Here is a 15,199-nt window from a genome sequence, read left to right as displayed (position 1 = left end):
CATTTAGGTCCTTGATCCACTTTGAGTTACTTTTTGTATATGGTGTTAGGTAAGGGTCTAACTTCATTCCTTAGCATGTGGATACCCAGTTTTCCCAGTACCATTTGTTGAAAAGACTATCCTTTCTCCTTTAACTGGTCTTGGCACCCTTGTCAAAAATCATTTGACGATATACAAGAGGGTTTATTTCTGGGCTGTCTGTTCTGTTCCATTGGTCTACATGTCTGTCTTCATGCCAATACCATGCTGTTTTGATGACTGTAACTTTCTAATAAGTTTTGAAATCAAGAAGTGTGAATATTCCAAGGTTGTTCATCTTTTTCAAGATTGTCTTGGCTATTCAGGGTCCCTTGAGATACATATGAATTTTAGAATGGGTTTTTCTAGTTTTGCAAATATGTCTTTAGGATTTTTGATAGAGAGTGCATTGACTCTGTAGATCATTTTGTGTAGTATTGACAACTGAGATAATCATGTGGGTTTTTTTCCCTTGATTTTGTTGATGTGGTGTGTCACATTGATCAGTTTTCATATGTTGAACCATTCTTGCATTCCAGGAACAAATCCCACTTGGTCGTGGTGTATAAATAATCCTTTTTTTTTTTTTGCGGTACGTGGGCCTCTCACCGCTGTGGCCTTTCCTGCTGCGGAGCACAGGCTCTGGATGTGCAGGCTCAGCGGCCATGCCCCACAGGCCCAGCTGCTCCGCGGCATGTGGGATCCTCCCGGACCGGGGGCACGAACCCGTGTCCCCTGCATTGGCAGGTGGACTCCCAACCACTGCGCCACCAGGGAAGCACAATCAATCGTTTTAATGTGATGCAGAATTCTGTTAGTATTTTGTTGAGAATTTTTGCATCAATGTTTATCAGGGATATTGGTCTATAATTTTCTTGTAGTGTCTTTGGCTTTGGTATCCGGGTTATGCTGGCCTTATAGAGTGAGTTAGAAGTGTTCTTTTAATTTTGGGGGAAAGCTTTAGAAGGGTTGGTATTAGTTTTTCTTTAAATGTTTGGTTGAATTCACTAGTGAAGTGATCAAGTACAGGATATTTCTTTTTTGGGAGATTTTTTGATTACTGATTCAATCTCCTTAGTAGTTATAGGTCTATTCAGGTTTTCTGTTTTTTTGTGATTTAGTCTTGGTAAGTTTTGTGTTTCTAGGAATTTTCCCATTTTATCTAGGTTTTCCAGTCTTTTTGGCATACAGTTGTTAATAGTACTTTCTTTAAATCCTTTTTAGTTCTGTAGAATTGATAGTAATGTCCCCACTTCCATTTCTGATTTTAGTGCTTTGAGTGTTCTCTCTTTTTTCTTGGTCCATTGAGCTAAAGGTTTGTCAATTTTGTTGATCTTTTTGAGGAACCAACTCTTGATTTCATTGATTTTCCTCTATTGTTTCACTATTTTGCTTACCTCTGCTCTCATCTTTATTTCTTTCCTTCTCCTAGATTTGGGTTTCCTTTGTTCTTCTTTTTGTAGTTCCTTAAGTTGTAAAGTTAGGTTGTTGAGTTGAAAGTTTCCTTGTTTTTTGTTTTTTTTAGTTTCCTTGTTTTTAATGTAAGCATTTATAGCTATAAATTTCTGCCTTAGCACTGCTTTCACTGCATCCCATAAGCTTTGGTTTGTTGTGTTTTCATTTTCATTCATCTCTAAGTATTTTCTAATGTCCCTTGTGAGTTCTTCTTTGAAACATTGGTTGTTTAAAAGTATAACGTTTAATTTCCACAGTTTTGTGAATTTTCCAGTTTTACTTTTGTTACTGATTTCCAACTTCATTCCATTGTGGTCAGAGAAGATACTTTGCATATCTATCCTTTAAAATCTATTGAGATGTTATTTGTGTCCTTACCTATGGTTTAACCTGTAAAATGTCCCATGTACACTTAAGATTGTATATTCTGTTGTTGGGTAGAGTGTTTTGTACATGTATATTAGGTCTAATTGTTTTATTGTGTTGAGTCCTCTATTTCCTGACTTATCTTCTGTCTGGTTGTTTTCTCTGTTATTGTGAGTGGAATGTTGAAGTCTCCAACTATTATTGTAGAACTCTCTGTTTCTCCCTTCAATTCTGTCAGTTTTTGCTTCACGTGTTTTTTTTTAATTGTGACCATGTCACATATGAAGTTTTTTTAAAAAAATAATTAATTTTTGGCTGTGTTGGGTCTTTGTTGCTGCACACAGGCTTTTTCTAGTTGTGGTGAGTAGGGGCTACTCTTCGTTGTGGTGTGTGGGCTTCTCATTGCGGTTGCTTCTCTTGTTGCGGAGCACGGGCTCTACGCACACAGGCTTCAGTAGTCGTGGCATGTGGGCTTCAGTAGTAGTGGCTCGCAGGCGCTAGAGTGCAGTCTCAGTAGTTGTGGCGCACGGGCTTATTTGCTCCGTGGCATGTGGGATCCTCCTAGACCAGGGCTCAAACCTGTGTCCCCTGCATTAGCAAGCAGATTCTTGACCACTGTGCCACCAAGGAAGTCCCTGCTTCATGTATTTTGATGGTCTGTAATTAGCTGTGTAAATGTTTATAATCTATCTTCTTGCTGTATTGAACCTTGTATTAATTTATGATGTCCTCCTTTGTCTCATAACTTTTTTTGATTTAAAGTCTATTTTGTCTTATATTAGTATAGCCTACTCTCTTTTGATTACTGTTTGCATGGAATAATTTTTTCCATTCCTTCTTCTTTAACCTGTTTGTGTCTTTGGATGTCGAGTGAGTCTCCTGTAGGCAACTTATAGTTGGGTCATTCTGCCAAATCTGTCTTTTGATTGGCGGGTTTAATCTAATTATACTTTAAGTAATTACTGATAAGAGGGGACTTACTGCTGTCATCATGCTATTTGTTTTCTATATGCCCTATAGCTTTTTTTGGTCCCTCATTTCCTACATTACTGTCTTCTTTTGTGTTTACTTTTTGTAGTGGAATGTTTAAATTCCTTTCTCATTTCCTTTTTGTATATTCTACAGCTATTTTCTTTGTGGTTACCAGAGGGATTACATTGAATGCCCTAATGTTATAACACTCTCACTTGAATTTATACTGCTTAATTCTGAGTTTTGACAAATACACACATTCATGTAATCCTCACCATGATCAAGATATAGGAAGTTTCATTACCCCCCAAATTCCCTCGTACCTCTTTGGCCAGGAGGGGAGGTGGTGGCAAATCCTGAGGGGACATCTGTTGTCTTGCAGGGAGAGGCCTCTGAATTGTCTTCAGACAGGCGTGGGGAATGCTTGCTCTTAGTAACAGTAATGGGCCACTTCTGTAGACTTTGAGGGTTCAGGGCAATTTGGAGATAAAAGATTTTGGGGAGCACCAACCCAGATGTTTCCTTTACGTGTGTCAGAGTCTTATTATTCTTTGCCAACCACAGCTCTCTGATCTTGGCGTAGCAGACCTGCCTTGTTTGGGAGTTTAACTTTTGGAACCTAGAAACTCTGATAATTCTGGTTCTTGTCCTTAGGTTTCTTTGCCTTCCTGCTGGAGGAGAGGAGAGCATCTTTGTGTGCTTCCAGAGAGGCCTGCTGGCTTTCACACTTAGCTTCTAATTGGCAGCCAGCTTTTTGTTCTCTTTTTTCGCAGAGCTCAAATAGTTTAGTAATATTCTTCAAATTCAGTTGTTTTTGAGGTTACTATTTCTCCTTCATTGCCAGCTTTAAATTCACATCTTAGCACCTGCTCCATCTGCCCTGAGAGCCTAGTGCAGGATGTTCACTAAGGTGTTCCCTTGGGATGCACACCTGAGAGAAGGGAGGATTGCAGATGCAGAATTCATGGTACAGTGCAGGTCCAGAATCAGGTTTAGCCAACCCCTTTGGGGAGCTCTGGAGCTAGAATGGCCCTTTTGAGTTTCCCAGAATTGGGCTGAGGTGTTCCGGCCTTTATATTGCCATTATCAATTGGTCATTGGATGTGGGCTGCGCAGGAAGGGTTTCACCTGGGCAGGATCATTCTCTTCAGGTGAGGCGATCCCGGAGGGGCTGACTGACAGCACTCCAGCAGTTAAGTTCTTCCCTGAATGTGGAGCTGAGCAGTGCCTCAGCAGTGCCTACCAAAATTCCCCTGTATCCACTAGGAGTGACCAGTTTGTTTTTTTAGTATCATTAACTCATGGATTTAAATATGTATTATTTAGAAAACTTGCCATTGACTTATAAGTATGGAAAGATGCACAAATGTATGTAAATATACAGCTCAATGAATGTTTGCCAAGTAAACACAGCAGTGTAACCAGTACAGAGATCAGGAAATAAAATAATGCTAGCAATCCAGGAGTTCCTCTTTCCCCTTCCTTTTCCTTCTGGTCATTACTTGCTCTTTCCAAGGGTCTCTGCTCTCCTGACTTGAATTGAACATGTTTTGAAATTTGTGTAACCATCATACGGTAAGGGATCTTGTGTTCTGACTTCTTTCACTCAGTGTTATATCTATGAAATAAAGTTTATAGCTGTAAGTCATTTATTCCCATTGCTGTAGAGGTTTTCTTTGTTTGAATATACCATTTTTAAAAACCATTTCTGCTGTTGATAGACATTCGGAGTGTTTCCAGTTTTTGGAAATTATGAAAGCACTGCTATAAACATAGCTGAACATATCTTTTGGTGAACATATGTACACATTTCTCTTGGGTATATACCTAGTGAAGTTGCTAAGTACAGTTGGCCCTCTGTATCCGTGGGTTCCACACCTGTGGATTCAACCAATGCATATAAAAAATAGTCGGAGAAAAAAAATTCCAGAAAGTTCCAAAAAGCAAAATTTGAATTTGCCAAGCAACTGGCAACTATTTAAGTAGCATTTGCATTGTATTTAAAACTACTCATGGCATTTATATCCTATTAGGTATTATAAGTAATCTAGAGATGATTTAAAGTACATGTAAGTATATGCATAGGTTATGTGCAAATATTATGCCATTTTATATAAGGGACTTGAGTATCACAAATTTTGGTATCCTCTGGGCTCCTGGAACCAATGTCCTGCAGACTTGGAGGGATGACTGTATGTATATGTTCCATTTTAGCAGATAATGTCAGTCTTCCAAAGTAATTACTGATTTACACTCCTACTTGTAATGTACAAAAGTTCCATTTGCAGTGATTTGCCCCTGTTTATTTAGGATGTTACTCTCCAGGCTGTACAATTAAGAACTGGGTGTATTTACTAGGGTCCCTCTCTCTTTAGCAGGTTCTCTACTCTAATCTTTGTTTTCTGAGGCTGTGAGATTTTGAAATTCTGTTCTGCTTTTCAGAAGTTTTTGGCTTAGCTTTTTTACCATTTTCCACCCAATTATGCATTTGAGACTCCCTCATGTCTTCAATTGTGTCACTCCAGCTCCCAGTGACAACCAGAATCTCTGATGGTTCCTCTTTCCCTCAGCAGAGGTACTTTGCTTGGGAAAGGCATATTCCTGAGTCTTTTTTTTGGTGGGGGGTGGGGTGGGGGTGGGGGGGGCAGATTCTGCAAATGCCCCAGGGCGGGAGGAAACAGCTGCAGAAGATCACCTTGCTTCTCCATAGTTCACCCTTTTTCTGAAACTTAGCCTCTCTAGTCCTCATTCCTTCAGTAGCTCTCTAAAATCTTTAAACAGTTGATTTTTGTATTTTTTCTTTTTTGTGTGTGTGTGAGTTTGGGGGAGGGAGGTGTTGTTTTGCTGTGAATTACTCTACCTTGGAAGCAGAAGTATGGATTAAAACATATTTGATGTTTCAATAAATTAAAATTGTTGTCCTTAACAATGTTCAAATTATTCCATTTTTGGTCAGTGGGAGCCTCCTCAAAATTTATTCCTGAGTCTTTTTGACTCGACTCTTTGATAGCTTTCTTTGGCAGCTTTCTTGCTATCTGGTATGACAAAGTGTTCCAGGTTCATCATGTACCTTTTTGCCTCAGATGTGGAATCAGCCATTTTCTGAAGGAGTCCCAATTCCTTTTACCAGGAAATGGAATCTCAAGATCATTACTGTAGGGTTGGTCGTTGTTTTAGGCATTTTCAGCAAACAAAGGGAGAAAAATATATTTTATTTTCTTCCTACAAGATAAAACTACATTAAGAATTGATATAGATACTTCCAGTTCCAATTCAAGACTACAGGGTTTTTACTTTGCTGTTCCTCTTCTGTTCTGAGAGTCGCAGTTTTTAATGACACCAGTAGTGACAGAATTAAAATATCACCGAATCACTCATTTCCATGATCCCACAATACATACAGGATCAAGATTTATCTTCATTTTTTTGTCCCTAGAGTATATTCCATTAGGAAGTCAACCTAATATGATTTAAAATAACTTAGAATAGTTCTTCTCTTTGTGACTATGCCATTAAAAATTTGGATACAAATTTCAGTTCATTTGTTTATTCTTGATTTCTATTTTATTTTTTAGAATTTTAATTTAATTTTATATTTACATAAATTACATAATTTCAAAATAAAATCTACAAAAACCAGGGAATATAGATTCTATCCTCAACACCTCTCCTTTATTTTCTTTCACTTCCTAAAGGGAACCACTTAAAAGTTTTTAAGTTTCATCCTTCTGCTTTTGTATGTGTGAAGAGGTGTGTGTGTGTGTATTTATTTCTCCTCCTACTTCTTAGATGCATGGTAGCATACTGTATACTCTTTTCTTCACCCTGTTTTTTTAGCTTAAAGATATATCCTGGAGACTGTTCCATAGTTTGATGAATTTGGACTCATTTCTGTCATATTTTTTATGTTACATTTATATTTATACAAGTCTTTTATTTTAAGTCATTTTTAATTGTGTGGTCTATGTTATTTGCTCTCCCAGCATATTTTTTGGTATTTCAGAAGGTTTGTGTATTAGGGTTCAGTCAGGGAAGCTGATTGTGTAATGTGGGAAGGGACTTATTATGGAAATTAGACCATATACAATTTTGAGAGGACTCGTGGGGTGAAGATCTAGAAGGGGGAATTGGAGGATCAGAGAAGGAGTCACTAGTCAGATCCTCTAAATTAGTGACAATGGGTAGACAAGTTGGAGCTTTTAGGGAAATCTGAGAAGCCAACTATGTCCAGCCACTGAAGTGCGACTGTGAAGGAGAAGCTTGAAGAGAGCCACATGGGAAACTCTTGCTGTGTTTAGTTACCCCCTCTGTAGGTTTTCACCTAAGCATCTGGTGATGGGCTTGTGCCACTGCTCACCCAGCACAAACCAGCAGTTTGTATTTTTGTTCTGTTGGTTACTTTTATATTGATGCCTTTGTATAGTACTCTAATTTCCTCCCTTTCTTGGGAGGGCAAGTTGTTATATAGTGGTTTTCTTCTGTAAGCAATATTGAAACAGCTAGTAAATTATTCTCATCTCCTCAGCTAGCATTTGGTTTAAAATAATACCCTTTTACTCTTAGTACCATAAGGTAATCAGGAAACATCCTACTTTTTGTATACTCTCACTACCCTCTCCCCATTTTTGATAATTGTACTGTATCTATACTGTCATTATACATAGCAATTACATAGTATGTTTTTTCTCTTACTCTCGTCATTTATTCTCAGTTCTTTTAATAAATGTGTATTTAATGGTCCTTCTTAATGTGGATGTGTCTCCTGTTATTTTGGTTGACTGAAGTATATTCTCTAGTAGATTCCTCAGGAAAGGCTTAAGGGAACAATATTTCCTGGGTTCTTACAGTTCAGAAGAGTTTGATTGTCACCATTGTACTTGGGAGTCAGTTTGCCTGCATATAAAATCCTTGGTTTACTTTTATCTTCTCTTGAGAATATTAAAATATTATTTCATTTTCTATTAGCATATAGTATTGTCAAAGTCTGATGACAGTCTAATTTTTGTTCTTTGTGTAAGTGGCTTTCTCTTTCTGCCTGAATGTTCAAAGGATTTTTTTTTCTTTCTTGTTCACAGAAGGTCAATAGTTGTACTAAAATATGCCCTGGTATTGGTCATTCTGGGTCAGTTTTTCCAGGTATGTGGTATGCCCTTTAAATATATAGTTTCAAGTGTTTTTGAAAAATTTCAGCAACGTTTTCTTGAAGTCTAGTTTCTAATATTCATTCTACTCCATTGATTTGATTTCCTTCTTTGAGGACTCCTGTTATACATATGTTGGATCTTGTTTGCCTGTCTTCTCTGTCACTTTATTGTAAATCCCATCTCATTTTTCTTTTCTTTCTTTCTTTTTTTGATATTAGAATTTTCCTCCTATTTACCTTCTTTTTCTCTTAAAGCATTAGATATATATATATTTTAATAAATTTTAATTATGTATTTCTGGCTGCATTGGGTCTTCATTTCTGTGTGCGGGCTTTCTCTAGTTGCAGGCAGGCGGGGGCTATTCTTCACTGCGGTGCACGGGCTTCTCATTGTGGTGGCTTCTCTTGTTGTGGAGCATGGGTTCTAGGCGTACAGGCTTCAGTAGTTTTGGCACGTGGGCTCAGTAGTTGTGGCTCGCGGGCTCTAGAGCACAGGCTCAGTAGTTGTGGTGCACGGGCTTAGTTGCTCCGCGGCTTGAGGGATCTTCCCGGACCAGGGCTTGAACCCATGTCCCCTGCATTGGCAGGTGCATTCTTAACCACTGTGCCACCAGGGAAGCCCTATATTTTGTTTTATTCACTCTTTAATATCTTCTGGTTAGTCTTCACTTCTGAAATGATTTTTCTTTTTTTTCTAATTCTTTCCTGAGTTTTGTCAACTTATTTCTATTTGTAATTCTAATTTGTTATTTCATATCTTTAATCATTTAAAAAATTTCTCTTGGCTCATTTTGAATTAATAATTTACAGTTTCATCTGTTGGTGATCATATCTTTTTGGCGTGTTTTCATTTTCTGTTGCAATGTTATTCTGTCCCTTATTCTTTTTTCTCAAAATAACTTCACATATGATTTGACTACAGTGTTTTCTGTTGCTCATTTTTATGTGAAATTAGTTTTCCTGAATTGGTAGGAGAGAAATGTGGGCCAGGATAATTTCTATCTTCATGGCTCTGGAGCTCTTCTATTGCTTTCATGAAATTAAACGAATACGTCATCTCATTCTTTGTGAGCTCTCTTGGCTTCCTTCCTCTCTTCCACCTTTATCTGGATCTTTTTCTTTTGCCCTGTTGTTCTTGTTTCAGTCTGGAGTGAATCTCAGCAATTTCTTCTCAGCATGGGCTTCATCCTTGAAGGAAGTGTTTCTTTAGCTGGTTAGTTTAGAACTGTGCTGTCCAGTGGGTACAATGGCTACTTAAATTTAAGTAAAATAAATTAAAATAAAATTAAACATTTGATTCATCATTTGCATTAGCCACATAACAAGTGCTTAATAGCCATATATGGCTAGTGGCTACTGTAATGAGCATTGTTGATATAGTATAATATCCTAACCACAGAAAGTTCTATTAGACAGTGATGGTTTAAAGTGTGCTTTCTTCTTTTCAGACTTTGTTATAGACCTTTTGCACACATGTGCCAATTGCCATGTGTACAAAAACCCCTGTATTTTAGCTAAGCTTCTAAACTTGTCCTGCTGTACTTTTCACTGAGGATCTAATGCAGTTTGGGGATTTTCCTTGTCAGACCCATCAAACATTCTGCTTCCCTCTGCTGTCTCTTGCACAGATGCTTATACCACACCAGTTTTGTAGCTGTAAGTGGTTTGTTCGTATTTGCTGCTTGTATTTTGGTTATTGTGGGGTGCCTTGTCCCCTAGTTTTGATGTAGATATATGGTCCATGGGTTTTGCGATTCTAGCTTCTTTGCTATTTTATGAGGGGGCGTATTAGTCAGGGTTCTCTAAAGAAACAGAACCAATACAGGGGAGGTAGAAGGGTCTGAGGGCCTGAGAACCAGGAACACTAAGGGCGGGAGATCAATGTCTCAGCTTAAGTAGTTAAGCAAAAGGGACCAATTCTTCCTCCTTCTGCCTTTTTTATTCTATTCAGGCCCTCAGTGGATTGGCTGATGCCCACCCACATTGGACGGGGTGCAAACTGCTTTACAGAGTCCACCTATTCAAATGCTAATTTCATCTGGAAACACCCTCAGAGACACACCCAGAAATAGTGTTCAGCCAAATATCTGTGTGCTCTATGATCCAGTCAAGTTGCCATGTAAAATGAACCCTCACAGAGGGGTTTGGGGAGGTTCACAAGCTACATTGCAGCCACTGCCATCTTTTCTCTCTGTCTCTCTTTTTAAGGATATTAACAATTCTTAATTTTCTTAATATCAAATGTAAAAGATCTTATGTGTATTTATTTGCATTTTTTTTGCATTTTTTAACAGTTTATTTTTTAGAGCAGTTTTAGGGTCACAGAAAAATTGAGTGGAAGGTAAAGAGTTTTCCCATATGCCCTGTGCCTCCACACATGCACAGACTCCTTTATTATCAGCATCTCCCACTAGAGTGGTACTTTGGTTACAATTGATGAACCCACATTGACATGTCATAATCACCCAAAGTCCACAGTTTACATTACAGTTTCCTCTTGGTGCAGCCACTGCCATCTTCTACAGTCCTCTTTTTTCGGTCTTTCAGAATTTTTTCTCTCCATAATGTTGTAACATTATGTAATTCTGTAGCTTCTGTTCTGCCCTATCTTCTAAACCCTAAACATGCTTCCCCTCTTTTATTTAGTATTTCTTTACCATCAAATTAGTCACATTATTAACTGACTAAGCAAACTCGGGCATGCTGCTTGGTCTCTTTCCACCTTTTGTTGCACCATTTTAAAAATGAGGAAGCTGGACACAGGTTTGTTTCTTCACGGAGGAACCTTGTCAGTGTTCTGTATTAGTGTTAGCAGGATCTAATATTTAAACAGTAAAGATATTCGTGATGCTTTCAATACAGAATGCTGCTCTTAAACAGGGTAGAGATGAACTTCCTGGTAGTGCCACTTAGTTCATTCTCAGATAAATATAGGTAAATATAAATATAATATCTCCCTTAAAAGATATTTTTTTCCATGAGATTTATCTCTTTGTTGTTCTGTTACTCCCTCAGCTGTGTACCTGACAGTGATTATCTTACCTGAATCAGTCTTACTATGTATATTCCAGGCTATACAGTTTGTTTTCTTTTCTGCACAATCTGCTGTTATTTGCCATTATTGACTAGAGGTCTAAGGCATAGATTTTCTTGGTCTGTTGTTCTTTTAATGCTTGAGTTCAATATATAAAAGAAAAGATTGCATTTTATTGCAGACATATTTCTCTGAAATAATTTTTAGCTACAAGGAAGTAGCTCTATTTCTGTGAGTCATCATTCTGTCTTACATAGTGCTGGGTAAAGATTTAATTTGGTAGATAGAGATTTATGACTTCTAGAAAGAAAGCTGCAAAAATTGAAATTTCTAAAGAATTTTAGATTTGCTATAAATTCCTTTATGTATTGAAAATTGGAGCTTGAGATACAAATATAGGTAATTGTGGTTGATAAAATTTTCCTAATATCTCATGATTTTCAATGAGAAATAGAGTTCTCGGTAGTCATTTTAAAATGTAAGCTAACATTTTTTTTTTTTTTTCCTCAGCTTCCAATAAAAACAGGACAGCAGAACACACATACCAAAGTCAGTACCGAACACAACAAGGAATGTCTTATCAATATTTCCAAATACAAGTTTTCTTTGGTTATAAGCGGCCTCACCACTATCTTAAAGAATGTTAACAATATGGTGAGTGTTTGCATTACTGTTTTACGGGAGAATTCGGTTTGTTTTTGATTTTAAACTTTGGAACAGCATATTTTGAAATATGTAAAGTCATTTTCTGTGGACCCTGGATATAAACATTCATCTTAATTTATGGATGAGCACAGGTAACCTTTTAACTTTCTTTTTAGATTTTAATTCTTTTTCTTAGATACTTGGCTTATTTGTGACCCTATATCTACTGATCCATTTTTCTGGAATTAGGATTTCATACAGATTTTGTCATATTTAAATTGACCATAGTAATCTATTAAAATCTTTTCCTTAGCTTCTCATTTGAATATTTACATATCAGATTGTCCCAGTCTTAAGTAGATGCTAAATAAAATATGACTTTGTAGTCCTAAAATGTGAGATTGCTTTTGTGAAGATGCTGTTTTATTTCCTTCGTCCTGTAACCTGTGAAAGATTCCATGGTAGAGAACCTGTGTTGAAAGTTTGCCTCAAATACTTCATCAAGTATTTCCACTGTCAAAAGCTCATAATTGCTTCTTATTTTCCTGTTTCATAAAATCTGTTTACATTCCCTAGACTTCAAGGTACTCCAACTATTTTCTCTCTGTACCTTTGAACATATTATTTCTCCTCTTGCTGTCTGGTGATTCTTTCCTCTGTGTCAGTTTCTATCTAAAATCTCCTTCATACTCAGTCCAGAACAACCGATCTGGATATTTCTTGATTAACTCCAAACTGCTCTGCTTGTTTTGAGCACTTATAACCACAATTTATACTGTTTGCACTGAGCAGTGAAACTGATTTCTGGTTGTAGATTGTGAAAATCAGTACCATTTTCATAGTCACATCATCTTTGGTGTGTTTTCTTTTGAAAAAGTTGACTGGAAGATACCCCAGGCTTACAAAATTGGTAAACTGGAGGACTGGGCAATCATATTTTCTCTTTATGGAAAAAAATTAAGATTTTCTGAAAAAAGGACCTTTTATAAATATGTAAAGTGACTTACAGAAATACATTTAAGATTTTATGGAACGCTTCTGTTGCATAGTGTGTGGGTCATACAGATAGGACTTTGCTTTTATAGATAAGTGGCCATGTTCTCATATTGAAAATGTTTTAGTATTTGGGCCCTTCTTTTAAAAACAAAAACAGTATTGAGATATTGGCATTCATTTAGTGCTTATTGAGTAAACTGAATTGTGGGAACCATAGTCTGCTGTTAATAGTGTAGTATTTGATTTAAAGATAGTGAATGCTTAAAACTCGCTTTAATTGGTGTTACAGCATTTTGTTGCTGTAAGAGTTAGGCTTTGATTATTTTGTGGCATCAAAGTGTGGTTAAATAAATGTTCAGTTCAAGATTCTGGTAAAGATCTATATGTGTACCTAAATCCTACATATTTTTTTCTATATTGTTCAAATCTAAATTTTACTTAAAAAATAACAGAACATGGGATTTTCCTAATGTTACCATCTCTTTACTGCTGTTTGTTTCAAAGTGCATTTACTACATATTTTTTAAAGTATAACCCAGAGTATCTTTTACTGTGGCAGGCTGATGACAGATTGTTTGCCTGAGAATTTATTTTGTGTGAGCATTAGGATAAAATCAGAAATAATAGATTTAAATATAGTATAATCTGGGAGATACAATGATTATTGATTTTCTTGATCCTTAGCCCCTCACTTTTCAGATGTGTGCTGATTTGTAGTGGAGAGTAATAACCAACTTTTAGTGTTCTGAATATCTTTTCTTTTAGAGAATATTTGGAGAAGCTGCTGAAAAAAATTTATATCTCTCTCAGTTGATTATATTGGATACACTGGAAAAATGTCTTGCTGGGGTGAGTAAATCTATTCTTGAATAGGCAGGTTTTGTGCATTCAGTTTTGAGAATGATCTGATGTCCTGAAGCATAGGTGTGGACAAGGAGAAGAGTCATGGACTTTTTGTCTAAGACATGAAAATGAATTTTGTTAACAGAGCTGACTGGGTAGCATAGAGAAATTTTCAAGAAAAAATTATATTCTCATCTTTTGTAAATTAAATAGATATTAAGATTACTTATAAAGTGTTAAGCTTGAGTCACATCTCTTCTCTCTCAGGTTTTCTAGAAAAAATTTTGTGGAAAAGTCACTATTTCATTTAACTGATTTCTCCAGTTGGTTAGGCCTGTGGCATTGCTTAGCTGTCAAAGAATGTGATGTTAAAGACCAAGAGAATCTTGTTTCCCCCTGTGTGAATCTGATTTTATATTTTACTTTTCAAATCTATGTAAAAGAGAACTTAAAAAATTAAAACTATTACTATTACTGTGATAGATTCTACCTTAAGAACACTTGTTATGTAAATATGAACATATAAAATAGATATGTGGAGGAGTAGCTGAGTACAAAACAGTTGTTTTTCATGTTTCCTCTAAATAGTTATCTCAGAGTTTTCAACCATGACTTACTTAGAAATTTTTCAAGAATATTTCTGGTTATTTATTTATTTGGCTGCGTCGGGCCTTAGTTGCAGCATGCGGAATCTTCGTTGCGGTATGCAGGATCTTTCGTTGTGGTGTGCGGGCTCCTCATTGCGGCGTGCGGCCTTCTCTAGTTGTTGCAGGCGGGTTTCTCTCTAGTTGTTGCACACAGGCTTCTCTCTAGTTGTGGTGCGTGGGCTCCAGTATGCGCGGTCTCAGTAGTTGCGGCGTGCAGGCTCAGTATTTGTGGTGCATGGGCTTAGTTGCCCCTCAGCACGTGGGATCTTAGTTCCCCGACCAGGGATTGAACCTGCGTCTCCTGCCTTGGAAGGTGGATTCTTAACCACTGGACCACCAGGGAAGTCCCCAAGAATGTTTCTGTTGTATGAAGCATAGTGCTTCTATACTTTAGTAGCTTTAATTCTTCCTGGAAAATGGTAGGAGTTTACATAAATATATAAATTTAATACCTCCATTTTAAAGATCTGTCTATTCAATATGTATTGGGGTTAACTTATTTCTTCTGAGATTATAATCTCTCTTCCTTTGACCCATCTTTTGCTTTTATTCAGAATTGCTTCTCTCTTCCACATATGTTATAATTGTTCTTTATAGTAAAACTAGATGGGAAGGGACTTTGACATATGAGGACTGATCAATTGAGAACAGAGAGAACAAAGTGTTTAAAGAAGGGGTAGCGTAGGGAGTTGGAAAAGGGGTAGGGTAGGGAATTGGAAAAAATAATTACATTCACACAATGATGTATCCTTAGGGAAGAGAAGTATAATATTTAAGACTATAGGCCACAAAACCTAAGCATAATGTTTTAAATTCTTTTATTGACCCTCGTCCACATTCCAAAATTGTGTGACAGTGCTTATAAGTTTTCTTCTTAAATTGAGGACAAGCTAGTTCTGTTTTAGCTTTGTGCTATGTATTAATCTGTGATGGGCTGTTCATTTGTAAAATAGAGTGAAAGAGCAAAAAAGCTGTTAAATAGGATGATGGAATTTTGAAGGTGGACAGTTTTTCAACTTCTCTTGAATCAATTCTTTGTAGTGGTCTTATTACTTTGATTGTAGATGCCAGTATATCAGT

General features: G+C 36.9%; 1 protein-coding gene across 6 annotated transcripts in view; it reads left to right on the top strand.

The window, feature by feature from the left end:
* The window catches only part of NF1 (neurofibromin 1), a 256,997-nt gene that overhangs the window by 44,477 nt on the left and 197,321 nt on the right, over positions 1-15,199 (top strand). For all 6 annotated transcript variants that reach the window (XM_004267159.4, XM_004267158.4, XM_033423420.2 and 3 more), the window contains exons 2-3: positions 11,499-11,642; positions 13,395-13,478. In XM_004267159.4, the coding sequence (XP_004267207.1) occupies positions 11,499-11,642; positions 13,395-13,478 (228 nt within the window). The remainder of the gene's footprint in view (positions 1-11,498; positions 11,643-13,394; positions 13,479-15,199) is intronic.

The sequence above is a fragment of the Orcinus orca genome, chromosome 19 (assembly GCF_937001465.1).
Source record: "Orcinus orca chromosome 19, mOrcOrc1.1, whole genome shotgun sequence".
In the NCBI taxonomy this organism is placed as follows: domain Eukaryota; kingdom Metazoa; phylum Chordata; class Mammalia; order Artiodactyla; family Delphinidae; genus Orcinus; species Orcinus orca.
Note: the sequence above shows the minus strand (reverse complement) of the source record. Positions and strands in the feature narration are given on the sequence as shown.